The sequence below is a fragment of the Leucoraja erinacea genome, chromosome 4 (genome assembly GCF_028641065.1).
Source record: "Leucoraja erinacea ecotype New England chromosome 4, Leri_hhj_1, whole genome shotgun sequence".
Lineage (NCBI taxonomy): Eukaryota > Metazoa > Chordata > Chondrichthyes > Rajiformes > Rajidae > Leucoraja > Leucoraja erinaceus.
Window position 1 is genome coordinate 79,408,132 of NC_073380.1, and position 15,644 is coordinate 79,423,775.

A 15,644-nucleotide genomic window follows, 5' to 3' on the forward strand; every position below is an offset into this window, starting at 1 on the left:
TCTGTATCTGAGGAAAACGTTGATGCCTTATCAAGGCCTCACCTCTGAACTGCAGAATGAAAATGGAGTATCTTGACTAAAACTTTTTTTCATTGATCAAACCATCTCTCGGCTCCTAAAGGCAAGGTACTTTGAGATGCATGAAAACATTGTGCTTTGCACTTGATTCGTCCGTTTTGGACTACAGAAACAAGACTGATATTACATTTTCAAAATTAACAAGCGTTATTTAATTATGTGTACAAAATTAACAAGCAAATATTTGCCACTTGTTCAAAAACCAAGACAGATATTTGTTACAATTTTAATGGCGACATACAGTGAATATTGTAACTACATTTATTTTTGGCCTATTTTTCCTCTCTTTCTATACCATTTCTGTAACTAGTAAGTGAATTTAGATTGTGGTGAACTTGGATAGTTTATACTAAACTGGCCACTGCTTCAGGCCTGATCCATTTAAAGTGGATTAACACATAAACTGCAAAAAAAAACTCATGATTTACTGCAATGCCAAGAAGATTCTTTGGAAAATGAACATTTCAAATATATTGTATTGATCACAGATTATGTGGTGGACCAACTTCCCTCTGGGGATGAATAAAGTTCTATCGTATCATACCTTAGAACAATAGAACACAGAAAGGTACAGCACAGGAACAGGCCCTTAAGCCCACAATTTCTCTGCCAAATGTGATACCTACTTAAACTAATCCCTTTTGCCAACACATGCGCCATATCTACCCATTCCATGCACACATAATATTTCCAATAACAGGTTATCAAATATCAAAGGAAATAGACAGCCATCCACGTCCCCCCGCCCCCCACCCCGCCCCCCATCCCCAAAAATTAAAGCAGCCACAACACTATTTTCTTCCATCTCTTTTGCCCTCAGATCATTTTGTACATCATTTCAGCCGAGAACGTCAATGAAAGTGTAAGTAGAAGCTTGTCTACATTACATTTAGTATATTTTACAGCAGGCAAATCAATTTTGCACAAATCAAAGCAACAGCTCATCATATTATCTTGTCTGTGACCATGACCCCACCAACAAACACCAGGCCACTAACTCTCAAACGATCACAGATCTTATCATTACTCCCCCACCATAAACTGCGACCAGATAGTTGCACAACTTCACACTGCTTGCTTCTACCTCCTACCCAACACTCACAAACATTACTGCACTGGAGGCCCAATGTCTCTTTTTACTGAACCCATTTATTACATCTTCACTATCTTGTCCCCCTTGTCCAGTCTCTTCCACCTATATCCGGACGCATCGCATGCCCTCCACCAGTTGAACAACTTCCAATTCCTTGGCCCAACTGCCTCATCTTTGCCATGAATGTCCAATTCCTTACATTCCCCATCGGGAAGACCCCAGGTTCCCCTGCTACTTCCTAGAAGACAATCCCAGCCAGTTTCCCTCAACTAACTCTTTTCCTCCTGGCAGAACGTGTCCTCACTCTCAACCATTTTTCTTTCCAATCCTCTCATTTTTTCCCCCCAAAGCAAAAGTACAGCCTAGTGGGCCTTCACACAGGCCCCAGCTAGGCCTGTCTTTCTCGTTGGCTGCTTGAACACTTTGTTCAGACACTGGCACTCCTCAACTCTTGCTCTACAACATCGAGCTGCCCCTGCACTCATTCAGAACTTGTACATTTCACCAACTTCACCTCAAAATTCCACTGTGCCCTCAAATTAACATGGACCATCACTGACACCACTCTCCCCTTTCTCAATGTCTTTACCTCCATCACAGAGGACAGACTCTCTACAGACATTGACCACAAATTCACAAACTCCCACAGCTACCTAGACCGCACCCCCTCTCTCCCCATTGCTTGTGAAGACACTGTCCGTTTCCTGTGGTTACCTACAACGTGTCTCACTCCCACGGATGTTGATGGAGCCCTCATCCTGCCTCTTCGGTGTCCTGCAGATCTGCCCTCACTGCCCTGCTCCCAAACCGATCAGGGATGGAGTCCTCTGGTTCTTAACTTTCAGACCACCAGCCTCTGCATTCTACACATCATTCCCCAACACTTCCGCCAGCTCCAAATCAATCCCATCACCAGAATTTTTTTCCCAACTCCACCTCTTCCGTCTTTTATTGGAGATTGGTCTTTCCATGACACCTTGGTTGACTCATCCCTCCCACCCACACTTCTCCCTCCCCAAACACTTTTCCCTCCAATGGCAAGGTTTTACCCAGATGCTCCCAATGTGATCTCCTCTACATCGGTGAGACCAAGCTTGGACTAGATGACTGTTTCGCCAAATATCCACTGGAGACAGGTGAAGCTCGCGATTGCTAGCCACTTCAATGCAACCCTTCCCATCCCCATACCCAGGAGGATGTCCTTGACCTCCTCCATAGACAGACTGAGACCACATACAAACTGGAGGAATAGCACCTCATATTCCACACATGTGTAGCTTACTAGCAAATGGCATGAACATTGGATTCTCTAATTTAACGCAAGTTTCCTCCTCAATTCTCCAGATCACCCCGTGCACATCTTTCTTTCCCCGTCGCATTACCCAGCTCCTTCCCCCTCCTCTACCCAAACAGCATCCACACCCACATGACCCTCAATCACCCATTTTACTTCCCCTCCCCCTTTGTCCCTTCTACTCATCATCCCTCTCAATATCTCAGTTCAATATCTCAGTCCCACCATCCTATCTTATCAAACTCCACCATTTCCATCCTTTATCCCCTCAGCCTCTACCTTGGTTACCATCACTACCCTTCTCTCTGCCATCTACTCGTCTGTCATTGAACCCCTCATTGCACCTATCACTCGACAGCACTTGCCTCACCCTTACCTCTCACCTGTTTTGATCAAACATTTCTTCTCTACTCCATCAATCTAAAGGGTCCCGACCCAAAGCATAATTTATCCATCCGCCTCCACAGATGCTGCCTGACTAGCTGAGTCCCGTCAACAATTTCTTTTTACACTCACATTTGTTGCAATTTATAATATTTCTGGCACACTGAGTAAATTATAAATACAAGTCTACATCACGGCAATAGTGAAGTATATATATACATATCGCACCTTTGATATATGTAAGATAGAAATTAGAGAACAATGTACTGAGTAATCTTGGATTTTTCTCAACGTAAGTTTATCAATTCTCGCAACCTAGTCCTAGTATTAGGCAAAGATAAAAGTTGCAAAAGTACAACACAAATGACAAATATCTAAATAATGACAAAAGAAGAGGGAAAAGAGGCACATGCTTATTATTTTAAAAGCTTTAAAGAATCAGTTTTAAAATATTCTGGTTTTGAATTAATAAATACAAAAAACAAACAGTATCAAAAATATACACCTGTAAATAAAAGATGTATTGCAAGACAAATAAAGAGATTTAGATTTCACTTTCAAATGTCTGTAAGAATGTCTTTAAAGAAAGGATTTCAGGGTAGGCTCTGCTGGTCTTGCGGTAGAAATTTAAACCAGTCAGTTGTTCAATATCACGCACACGTCCTGTGTGTAGTTTCATGAGGTCCTCAATCCATTTTGGATCTTCATCGTTACTCTGGAACAAAAAAAGGATATTTCATGTTTGCTATACTTGCTTTCATTCTGAATATATTTTCTGTTCATGGTAAAGTCAACAGCTCCAGGTTCCTGGGAGGCAGCGTTCATCACTCATGTCCTGTCCTGGGCCCAACACATGAATGCAATCACAAGGAAAGGTCACAGATGGCTTGACGTCCTCAAAAGGTTAGATGAGATTTGGCATGTTGCCAAATAGTCTATCGAACTTCTACAAGTTTAGCGTGGAGAGAAGACTGGTTGCATCAAAGATTGGTTTGGATAATTTGAATGCCCAAGAAGGAGGCTGCAGAAAGTGGTAGATGATACGATATGATACAATAGAACTTTATTTATCCCAGGAGGGAAGTTAATTTCCCAACAGTCATAAAAAATACATGAAACATAAAATAAAGTGACTGGTGGTAAGGCTTTGGGGATGTGGAAAGATTGAGGAGGTGGGGATATATACCTGGTGCATTATGGTATTGACCTTCCCACCATTGAAGGGATCTATTGGAATTGCTGCCTCAAGGCAGGTAATATCAAAAATCCAGACCACCCAGGCCTTGCTCTCATGTCACTGCTACCTCAGCATCGAACTACTGCGGACATTGCATTAGGTTGCACTGCAGGCTTAAGCTTGCAATATTACGATCTGATTTACCTAGTACAACTGACAATTTGTTGTATACATATTTGTTATGGAGTTACATATAATGTGCCTGTAAATCTGCAGCAAGTACGACTTCCATAGTTCCATGACAATGAATCACCCTTGAGCATCGTTGAATCAGCACTACAGGTGATTGTGGACAGTGGTATTCCACACAGATGATACAGTGAGCATGGTCAAACCTCAGCCACGTTTTGCCATTTCCCATGTCTCTCGCGGGCAGGAGGTGAAAAAAAAATTTCAACCTGCATTTAATGTTAGCTCGAAGGGTAAAAAGTCACTCGTCTTGCTACTATCTATGTTTATGTTTTGCCATTTTTTCTAACCTTATTGATTTGCTCATTTGCATTTAGTTCAAACTGCTTGAAGGTTCAAAATCAAAACATTGGCTGCGTCGTCTTGTTACTGGCACTGATCGTCCTTCTGTATTTTTCCAGTCTCTTTGAGGGCAGTTTTCCCCTTTTTATTGCATTATTTTAATTATTGCTACTTCTCTATCTGCTGTGCCAGCTCTTAAAGATCTCTGCCAAGCTTCACTATGGTTGCTCTTCCATCGTGATCCGCTCATATTTCTCACGGCAATTTGCTAATCCAGATATACAGCCACAGCCCCTTTCTTACCAAAACACAAAGTGTTGAAGGAACTCAGTGGGTCAGGCAGTATCTGGTGAAAGAATGGATAAGTGACAATTCGAATAGGGGATCTTCTTCATTTGAAGAAGGGCTCAAACACAAAACGTTGGGACTGGTCCATTCCCTCTCCAAATGCTGTTTAACCCATTGAGTTCTTCTAGCATTGTGAGTTTTGCACAAGACTACAGGATCTGCAATGAAATCCCGTTTCCCCCTCTCACCGTCTACTTAGAGTTCCAGCCAATGGATCTGTGATTTCTGGGTGAACTGGTTGTATAATGGATGGGATTTATATAGCGCCTTTCTAGATACTCAAGGCGTGGCGGTAGAGCTACTGTCTTACAGCGCCAAAGACCCGGGTTCAATCCTGACTACGGGTGCTTGTCTGTACGCTCTCCCCATGACCTGCATGGGGTTTCTCCAAGATCTTCGGTTTCCTTCCACACTCCAAAGATGTACAGCTTTTGTAAGCTAATTGGCTTGGTATGAATGTAAAATTGTCCCCAGTGTGTGTAGGATAGTGTTAGTGTGCGGGGATCGCTGGTCAGTTCGGACTCGGTGGGCTGAAGAGCCTGTTTCCTCGCAGTATCTCTAAACTAAACTAAAACTAAACTATATGGCCGCAGGGGGTCCCACAGCAGCTGCATGACTGAGTGGATCGGATGCAGTCTGTGGCAGCAGAAGGAGTCAACAGCATCGAACTGAGCAAGGCCAAGACATTGCTCCTTAAGGTGAGAAGAAAATAATTTGCAAATAACTTTGAGCAAGATCAGACTTTTGAGAGATTTGGAAGCTGCAAGGTGTCAGAACATGGACCTCTGTGTGCTGGTCCAGAATAGGATCTATTGTATTCATGTATAGAATGATTTAACTGGATAGCATGGAGAGCAAGCATTTCATTGTAGCTCTTTACACTTGTTCATAAATAAACTAAACATGTTGCCTCGGATGAAGACCTGACAGAGCAGCAAGTGATGTTGTTTATTGTGAAAGGCTTGGATAGAGTGGATGTGGAGAGAATGCTTCCACTAGTAGAAGAACCTCAAAAATAACAGACGTTACTTTAGGAAGTAGATGAGGAGGGTGGTGAATCTGTGGAACTCATTGCCAAAGAAGGCTGTGGAGACAAGGCGACAGGCCGTTGGCACGCAAAGATTTCGTTCGCTACAAAACTTTCGGAGCCCCACGTGATATCGCTCCCACAACTACATACCCCTCTCCCGCTTCTCAGTGGGACCGGCCCCGATGCCCATGCGCCTCAACGCGACCACGAGGTTGTGTAATTTGCGTGCCAAGGACACGTAAGTGGGACAGGCCATTTACATTCAGCAGAAGAATATACAGTGGCTGCACATGGACAGCATACAACACTCATTACTCACTCCCAGAAATAACTACAGGGTGCAATGGACCATCAATAGGGCTGTATCAGGGCCAAGGAAAGAGCTTTCACGTCGCGGCCCTGTTTCCACCAATCTTTCCACCACCACGCACAAGAAAGACATCATTGTATGCAGATGCTGAGAAGTGCGTTCAGCTTTGGCTGAACAACTTCTAATCTTGTGTGTGGACTCGGTAAGAAGAAGGGCTGTATCAGCGGATAGGCTGGTTCGGGTTTAGTCCTTTAGGCAGTGATGGCTCCTGGGATATTAAGGCAAAGTGAAACGAGGAAAGCATTTCAGCGACCTGTTTAGAGAGACGTAAGAATGCCATCCTCTTACAGGCAGAGCCACACTGAAACACTGCCATCTACACAATACTTACGTTACAACTCTCATCGTTATCAGGTCTATGGGGCAGAATGAATGATGTAGCAGTGAGTGGCCCATCACACTTGTCCACAGGCTGGGTGCTATCCAGGCAGCTGGTAATAATGCTGTAGTAATGGGTTGGTACTGGGATCGATGCATCAACGAGTCTAAAAGAAAAACCAAAACCAAAACAGAAATACATCATTGTTTTTTCCCATACCAATGTGCATTCTTTAAGAGGAGCTACAAATACCTTTAGGCATTTCAGATTGAATTTTGTGAAGACAGCAACAGTTCCCCTTATATTCCTACAATATACAGTCGCTGGTCAATTTAGCTGTATTATTCTTTTAGGTAATGCAGTTATATTTGTTATGTAATCCTTGAAACCAAGGCTGATGAACCTGAACTTTCTCTGGCTGGTACCCAAATAACACCTGACCATGCCTGAAACATACAGTGTTACTTCTGAAATTCAGCCCTGTGAATAACAATGGCCTTTTTAGATTGCTTTCTGGACTTGTGCACCAGCTTTTAGATTAGTTTAGTTTAGTTTAGAGATACACCCACTGGGGACAATTTGTACATTTACCAAGCCAATTAACCTACAACCTGTACGCCTTTGGAGTGTGGGAGGAAACCAAAGATCTCGGAGAAAACCCACGCAGGTCACGGGGAGAACGTACAAACAGAAAGTACCCATAGTCGGGATCGAACCCGGGTCTCCGGCGCTGCATTCACTGTAAGGCAGCAACTATACCGCTGCGCCACCGTGACCGCCCAAATTTTAGTGGTTTGCTTACATCAATCCTTTTGGGAGGATTTTTTAAAACCCGGTCATAGGTTTTTTTAAGGAAAAAAAAAATATGGATTTGCCTTTCTCATACTCACTATGGATGCTGCTGTATTTATCCCACCCTAAACATCATCTGCTGCTTTTTCTTTGTAATGTTGCTTGTGACCCTGCTGAATCAGTCGGGCCACTGCTCTCTGCCAAGGGTGTAGAGGATAATTCTGCTCTCTTGGGGTACACAGTGCATCAGCAAGCACTCTCTAAAATAATTAGATGATTCCTGCCATTGGCTCCTCGGTCCATCAAAATGTTTCAGAATTTAATAAATCACGATGAAATTGCTCCATTATGCTTTATCAATTGTTATGTAATCTTTCAAACCAAGGCTGGTGAACCTATACTTTCCCTGGCTGGTGCCCAGGTTGAAAAGTGATGGGTACTGCCAAATGCACTAAAATCAATGTGGTGATATTGGCTCCAGGAGCCGTCACTGGTTAGAGTTTAGGGGTCTGTCCCAGTTAGGCGATTTTGTAGGCGACTGCTGGCGACTGGATCTCCTTACGACAATGTCCATGACAATGTCTACAACAACCTTCTTCCTAGTCGACGTCAAGCTACCGACAACCAGTGACCCATTAGGACGTCCACCTACGACCACACCTACGACAACCCGCGACAAGATACGACCCTGTCAGCGACAACTGAAGACAATTGAAGACAATTCAGTCGCCGGTACCTGTCGCTGGTTGACGTAGGTTGACGTAGGTAGTCGCCAATGGGATTCACCAAAGTCAGCACTGGCGACAACCTACGACAGCATCTACGTCAGGAGAAGTCAAGCTACGCTCATTGGCGTGAAGCCCACTGTCGCCAAATATTATTCAACATGAAAATCCAGCGGTGACCAGAAAGACGCTACGACTCTTTGGGCGAATGAGGAGACTACTCACGACCATACAGGGCAACACCCCGGCGACCATGTGGCGACAGCCTAGCCTAAAAAATAGCTTAAGTGGGGCAGGCCCTTTACTGCAGACCAACTCCAGATCAGTGTTGTATCATGTTGCTCAAGCCCCCACGGTGGACTTGGATTCTCTTCAGTGTTGGCATAGTTTGAATGCAATGCCCCCTTTGAATTCTTGGTGGAAATGGATTCTCTCATCAAGGATACAATGAGTTCAACATTATGTACGCAGGGCTGCTAATATGCTCACTAAAATGTACTGACAAATACTAAGGTTGAGTTATTGGCTTTACTGACTATTTGTCTGTAAATATTTGACAGTGCACCCCAGCGTTCATAAGCATCAGGTTCCAGATAACTGCAAGCGAGTAGCCAGTTCATATTTGCTTTCATTCATTTTGCTGAATGGAATTTTCCAAAAGAACAGAAGAACTCAAAATGACAAAGAAGGTCGTGAAAATGCAAGTCCTACACAATAGTGAACAATAGCCTTTCCTCTTTTTTTCCCCCTGAATGCTGGAACATTTAAATCGTAGTTTAAATATGTAAATATTTCAAGTGGCTGTGACACGCCATTAAATTTTATGAATGTTTGTGCAGCGAAGTACCCGTCAATTAATGGTAAACATGCAGATATAAATTATATAATTGAATCTTAGGTTTTCAGCAGATCCAGGAATATAACTGCTGAGGCTTGCAGCAACATATAAATATTGATTTCAGCACACTTGCTGCTTGGGTTGCCAACTTTCTCACTCCCAAATAAGGAACAAAAGGTCAAAATAAGGGACAAATTCCCAATGGCAATTCATTGACTGACTCGGCCGTGGTTGGGTGAATGATGAGTTGGCCCGGGTGCTGGACTGCACACAAAGCCCAGCCAGCGGCCAGCTGAGGAGTTTTGGCCCGGGCCGCGCGACGTTGCGCGCAAAGTCCGGCACCCCATCCAACTCATGAACTGATGATCGGCCATGAGAAGGAGGGGTGGTGGTGTCAGCAGTAAGCAAAGGTCCGAAGGTCGAACAGCTGGCCGGGCTACTGACCGACGGGGTCATGGGCGAAGCACTGTTGCTGCACTCCATGGGCTGCACTACGTCGGGATGGGTGAGGCGGGACCGGACGCGGCGCTCTGATCTGACAGTCCCCTCGACCCGAGTAGTGGCAGCCAAATACGGGACAAGGGCGGTCCCGTACGGGACAAACCAATTTAGCCCAATATACAGGATGTCCCGGCTAATACGGGACAGTTGGCAACACTACTTGCTACAATCCCAAAAGCTTGAATAATGTTACATTAATAAAGCTCTTTGATTATCAAGTTACTTAATATTCACAAGATTGGTTTTAAAAACACTTGGAGATCCTCTCCAGGTTTTCTCTTTTTTTAAAGTCTTGACATAATTAGCATTTACATTTCGGTTTGTTTCCTCGGCCCAGAATTGATTTTTTGAGATGGAAAACTTCAAATGTTGTTTTTCCACTCAGTCATGACCTATAATTTCAAATATTAACCAGGCACATTTATAGGTACAACATGTTCCATTTCCTTAGTGAAAGGGTGGTGTCAAAAAATATGCTTAAAAGGGCTTGCAGTTGTCGGTCCATGGCGGAGAGCGTAGCACCAAAGTTCTCCAGAAATGCTGCCTTTCCAGTTGAGTTACTCTGGCACATTGTGTATTTTAACCATGCAATAAAGATCTGTTTATCAAACTTAAAATGAAAAGTAGTAATTCTACTTTAACTTTTCCCTCTTAATTTGACTGTAAAAAAGTACAGGGCAGGGACAGGCCCTTCGGTCCACAATGTGTGTGCCGAACATGCTGCCAAGTTAAACCAAACTTAAAGCCATGCCTTCTAGTCTTTGACATTCCCACCATGACAAAAGGTTCTGACTGTCTACCCTACTTATGCCTCTCATCATTGTACAGACTTCTATCAGGTATCCCCCTCAATCCCCGACTTTCCAGAGAAAACAAGGCAAGTTGGTCTAACCTCGCCTGAAAGCGAATATTCTCTAATCCAGGTAGCATTTGTGGGTAAAACTCATCTGCACTGTCCCCAACATCTCCACACTCTTCCTGTAATGAGGTGACCAGAACTCTACACAATACTCCAAATCCAGCCAAACAAAAGTCCGATGAAGCTGCAATATGACTCTTACACTCAATGCCCAACTGATAAAGGCAAACATTCCATATGCTTTCGTTACACCCTACTTGTGTGGCCATTTTTAGTGAGCTGTAGCCTTGGATAGATACCTCTATACGTCAATACTGTTAAAAGGGTCTCGCCATTTACTTTATACTTGCCCCCTACATTCAACCTCCCAAAGTGCAACACCTCACACTTGCTCAGATTAAATTTCATCTGCTTTTTCTCCAGCTGCTTCATGTACTTTGACAATCTTCCGCACTTTCTGCAACTCCACCAATTTTGGTGTCATCTGCAATTTTACTAACCAACCCACCCAGATTCACGTCCACATCCAAATATTTAGCTTCCCTAACTTAGAATTAACTCAGAATTAAAGGCCGCTCTTTTAGAAAGGAGGTGAGGAGGAACATCTTTAGTAGGAGGGCAGTTAATCTGTGGAACTCATTTCCACGGACGCTGTCGAGGCCAAATCAGTGGATATTTTTAAGTCAGGAATAGACACATTCTTGATTAGAATGGGTGTCAAGGGTTATGGGGAGAAGGCAGGAAAATGGGATTAGGAGGCAGAGATCAGCCATGATTGAATGGCGGAGTAGACTCGATGGGCCGAATGGCCTAATTCTACTACTATAACTTGTGAACTTGTAACTTAAGCATCTTAATGAGTAAAAATAGACTCACTGCCTATCTGAAGAAGGGTCTTGACAAAAAATGTCACCCATTCTTTCCTGCTGCCTGGCCAGCCGAGTTATTACAGCATTTTGTGTCCATCTAATGTGATTAGATGGGCACAAATTACGGTATGCAAATTACAGACAGCCTCACCTGGTCCGGGAACACCACTGGGACCGTCAAACGGGCCCATCAGCGACTGCACTTCCTGAGGAAACTAAAACAGGCCTCACTCCCCACCAACATCCTCAGGACTTTCTACAGGGGCACGGTGGAGTCTGTACTCACGTTCTGCATAAATACGTGGTACTGCACCTACAACTGCTCGGACAGGAAGGCTCTGCAGAGGGTAGTGAGGGGAGCAGAGAGGATCATTGGCGTCTCCCTACCCTCGGTACAAGAACTGTTCCAGAGCCGCTGTCTGCAAAAAGCTCAGAGAATTGCTAAGGACAAACTGCACCCCCTCCACATACACCTGGATCTCCTGCCATCAGGCAAGAGATATCGAAGCATCAAAGCCCGGACTACAAGACTGCTAAACAGCTTCCTACCACAGGCTGTGAGGCTGCTAAACAGTCACTCTGCACACACAGTCACTTGATTCTGCGGCTGGCACGGACACTTTAATAACTGGCACTGGCCACTCAAATCAGCTGCCCCGGACATTTTTTATGATTGGTTTACTGTATTTTAACATTGTGCTTTTACCTGCTTTTAACTATTTATACTGTTCCATCAGGGACTGGATTGTTTTTTAGTGTTATTATGTGTGAAATGTTTTAAATTTCATGTGCGATGCTCCGCTATTCACTGGGAAACGTCTTTTCATTTTGCACTGTACTTGTTGCTTGCAAGATGACAATAAAGGTTGATTGATTGATTGATTGATTGATTGATTATGTCATTAGATCTGAAGTTTTTGAAAAGTACTTTAGGTATTTGTTTTTGCTCCGCTACTAAATGAAAAGTTACATGAAGGGCTGAACAATGTAGGAATATTTATATTCATATGGCACTGTTGTAATTTATTTTGGGGTTCCAAAACAGTTTATAGCCAATTGGTTCTTTCTGAAGTATCACCGCCATACAAAACTGGAAAGACAACAGCTAATCTACAAACACCCGCTTCACACAAATACAACTATGGTCGGCTTTTGTAACATTGAGTAATAAATGCTAGCTAGACACCACACACTTTTCCTCCTAGAAATAATACCACAGGTTCAATACCTGGCCAATCTCAAGAAATAAACTATCAAAATGTTAAGAAAATGTAGAGAAAATTGCCTTATATTTAACCAGAAGAAAGAAAAATCTAGGCTTACCGTTTAACTTTATCAAGCGTGTCATAAAGGCCATCGTAGTCATAATCAAACACAGGTCCACTTATCACATTGATTCCATTCCGCTCTGTAGCCAGTCGTTTGACCATTACCTTGTGAAAATGGTTCCACACTTCTACTCAGCAACAACCAGAACAGGAAGAAAAAAAACAACTAATGAAGGCAACACAATGGTTAACAAACACAAGATTACAATGTAACTGCTATTACTTGGAACTACCTGCGACCCGCCTTCAACAGATGCCTCACCAACCATTCTTGGACGTTATCAGGACGGCAACGCAAAAAGATGGATTATCGTATGCGTCATCATAGTGCTGCCAAATCTATTGTAGCATTGTAACAGCAGCCAGTTAAGCAGTGGGGTGATGGTTTCACACGTCGACTGAAATTTACCGGTTATCATTAATATTGATAAAGCTGTAGAATACTTGGCCCTTGATATTGTGATACATGCTCAAGATTCACATCCCTGGCAGTTCAGCTGCACTTATAAAACATTGTAATCTAGAGGAAAATTTATAAACATGCACAATCTCAAGTTGTTAACCTGGAGAGCACTGATGCGCATTTCAAAATACTTTCCTTTCTTCCATAAATAAATTATTGCTCCAGGAAAATTAATGGACTGGGACTGTGAAAAAGAATCCAAAAAGTGTTGTACGGTCACTTATGACAATATGTTGCAACCTAAACCTTCCAAACAGATGGAAGGACTTGGGTTGGTGATTGTCATGTAAAATTCATGCCTTTGTTAAAGAAGCGTGGAGCCATTTCCCTTTTCATTCAATTACATAGGTATGTTGCAAAGCCTACCTGAAGATCGCTGAAAATCTGTCCAAGCCCGTGTGCGCGATTTTGGTGCCGTTTAGAGGGGGGCGGGTTTAAAACACGATTTTCCCTAGGCTGTTCAAATCGAGGTTTTTCAACCTAGTTAATTATTAACGAAAAATCGCAGGAAGATTCCGTAGCTGGAGCTATTTTTAGTTTTAAGTGCTTTCTTTACTTGTTATAGTAGGTTAAAAATTAACCTCTAAACCCACGACCGCCGACAATGGGCCAGATCTCATACAGGGGAAAACGGAAGGTAGGCTGTTTTTTTATACGTTAAAAAGGGCTTCTTAAGATCCCTTTATACAAAGTTTTATGTTGCGAGTAACTAATTTGGGCCCCATTATATCCGCAGTATTTTTCTGGGCATTTGAGGGCACAAATCTACCGCAATGTGAACGTTCTAAACCAGCGCATTCACAGGATCCCATTAGAAAGCTGATTTAAATGGACATTACTTTACAGCAATTGAACACTAAATTCCTTCCATTTGGCCTATAAATTAATGTAAATGATTTAAAAATCATGTTTTATTGTGAATTATTTGTGAATATTATTTGGACACTTAGGCTATTTAAAAATGTTAATCGTTTATTAAGAAATGGATAGATGTTTAGATCTAGTAATTGAAGTTTGAAATTAGCTACAATTGGGTAACTAACTAATTATATGCTTTAATTTCAGGTCATCCAAGTAAGATTATTTTATATTTGTTTCCGAATGCTTCAATCTATGATAACTGAAAATTTCATTCAGTTCTCTTAATTTTTAAGAAAGTTATGGGCTTTTGACTGTCCACGATCACAGCTTTTTTGTTATGTTCATAGAAAATCAATAGGGAACAAGATGCTAATTTCCGAGTATGAAAATGGCCATAACTGTTTAAATACTTGAGATATGAAAGTGAATTGGGTGTCAAATTAAACTTCTTTTTATGCTTTATCTGATGGGATAAATTGCAGACTTGATTTTTAAAATCTCAAAATTTTGGAACATTGCTAAATTACACTGCCACTTTGGATTGTTTAGCCCAGGAGCTAGATAATTTAGAAGGATTGAAAGGGAGATAGATACATTTTAGAAAGATGGATGCATTGGGCACGATGGTAAGCAGGCGCAGAAGAAAATAGGCCTGGGGCAGATCAGCCATTCTGTTCAATGGTGAGGCAGGATTGAGGGGCTAAGTGAACTCTTCCACCCCCTTATTTTGTTTTCTTGTGACTCCTTCTACATCAATATCCTCAGGAATCACAACTGCAAAAAAAATGCTTAAAATCTCAGTACAATGAGGAAATCAAATTCTACTATTTGCCTATTTTTCCTTTCTGATTTTCCAAGTACTCACTTTTAAAAGCAGGATACATTGGAACTATGTTTGATGTTAGTAGAGCATCATATTTAGCGTCAAGGGAGGATCCAAGGGCTATAGAATAAGGAAAACACAAATTGAGCAGATGGGAATTACAATAAAATGTATAATTTTCAAAATAAAACAAATTCTGCACATCTGATTTATAATTTAAAATGCCAATGATAATTACCACACAAATGCTACACAATAACTGGAGATCTAATTGCCATCCTTTGTGATATAGTTATAATTACTGTTGTCAGATTATAGGCAGAGGCCAGGTTCGACTCACTACTTGATTCCTCAAACCCATTCTCACTCTCTGCAAGAGCACAATTCAGGAGAGTGTAAACTTACTAAAGAAGTAATACAAACCTACTTTCATCTGAATTTCAATTCTGGTCTAATATTCATCTAATCCCGAACTGGAAATACTTGAAAGCCCGGGTTGGATTACCTGCATAAGAAATTATTTTTTCCTTGCAGCATTGCCAGAAGCCTTGGTTATGTGGAACAACTGTAGAAACCTAGAATCCTTGGCCCAAAAAGAGATAACTAAGAGAGGGTTTTTAAGCATGTAAGCTAGTGAGCTGTTTGGAAAAGTCAATCCAGCATCAGTGAAACTAAGATGACACGGCATATGTTCAGATGGCATTTTGAAACCACCTTGGTTTTTCTACACAGAAGAGAACAAGAGAAGGCAAAGGACAAACACACATTGACACATTTTGAGGAACAGTTGGAGGTAGTAATGGAGCGCGGCAAGTCTTGCTTTTTTTCATGTCAAAATGACAATGCTGGATCAAGTGATTTCTCCTGCTGGTGACATTTCATCAGAACTTTTATCTGTTCTCATGAAAGGCCATTACCCTGCAATGCCGACTCTGCTTCTCCTTCATCGGATGTTGTCAGA

General features: G+C 42.3%; 1 protein-coding gene across 3 annotated transcripts in view; it reads right to left on the reverse strand.

Annotated features, from left to right (window-relative positions):
- Positions 1 to 206: 206 nt before the first annotated feature.
- The window catches only part of enpp2 (ectonucleotide pyrophosphatase/phosphodiesterase 2), a 97,054-nt gene continuing 81,616 nt past the window's right edge, over positions 207 to 15,644 (reverse strand). For all 3 annotated transcript variants that reach the window (XM_055634611.1, XM_055634609.1, XM_055634610.1), the window contains 4 exons: positions 14,726 to 14,803; positions 12,532 to 12,664; positions 6,637 to 6,790; positions 207 to 3,564 (listed from right to left, as the gene is read on the reverse strand). In XM_055634611.1, coding sequence (XP_055490586.1) covers positions 3,394 to 3,564; positions 6,637 to 6,790; positions 12,532 to 12,664; positions 14,726 to 14,803 — 536 coding nt within the window. In that variant the 3' untranslated portion in view covers positions 207 to 3,393. The remainder of the gene's footprint in view (positions 3,565 to 6,636; positions 6,791 to 12,531; positions 12,665 to 14,725; positions 14,804 to 15,644) is intronic.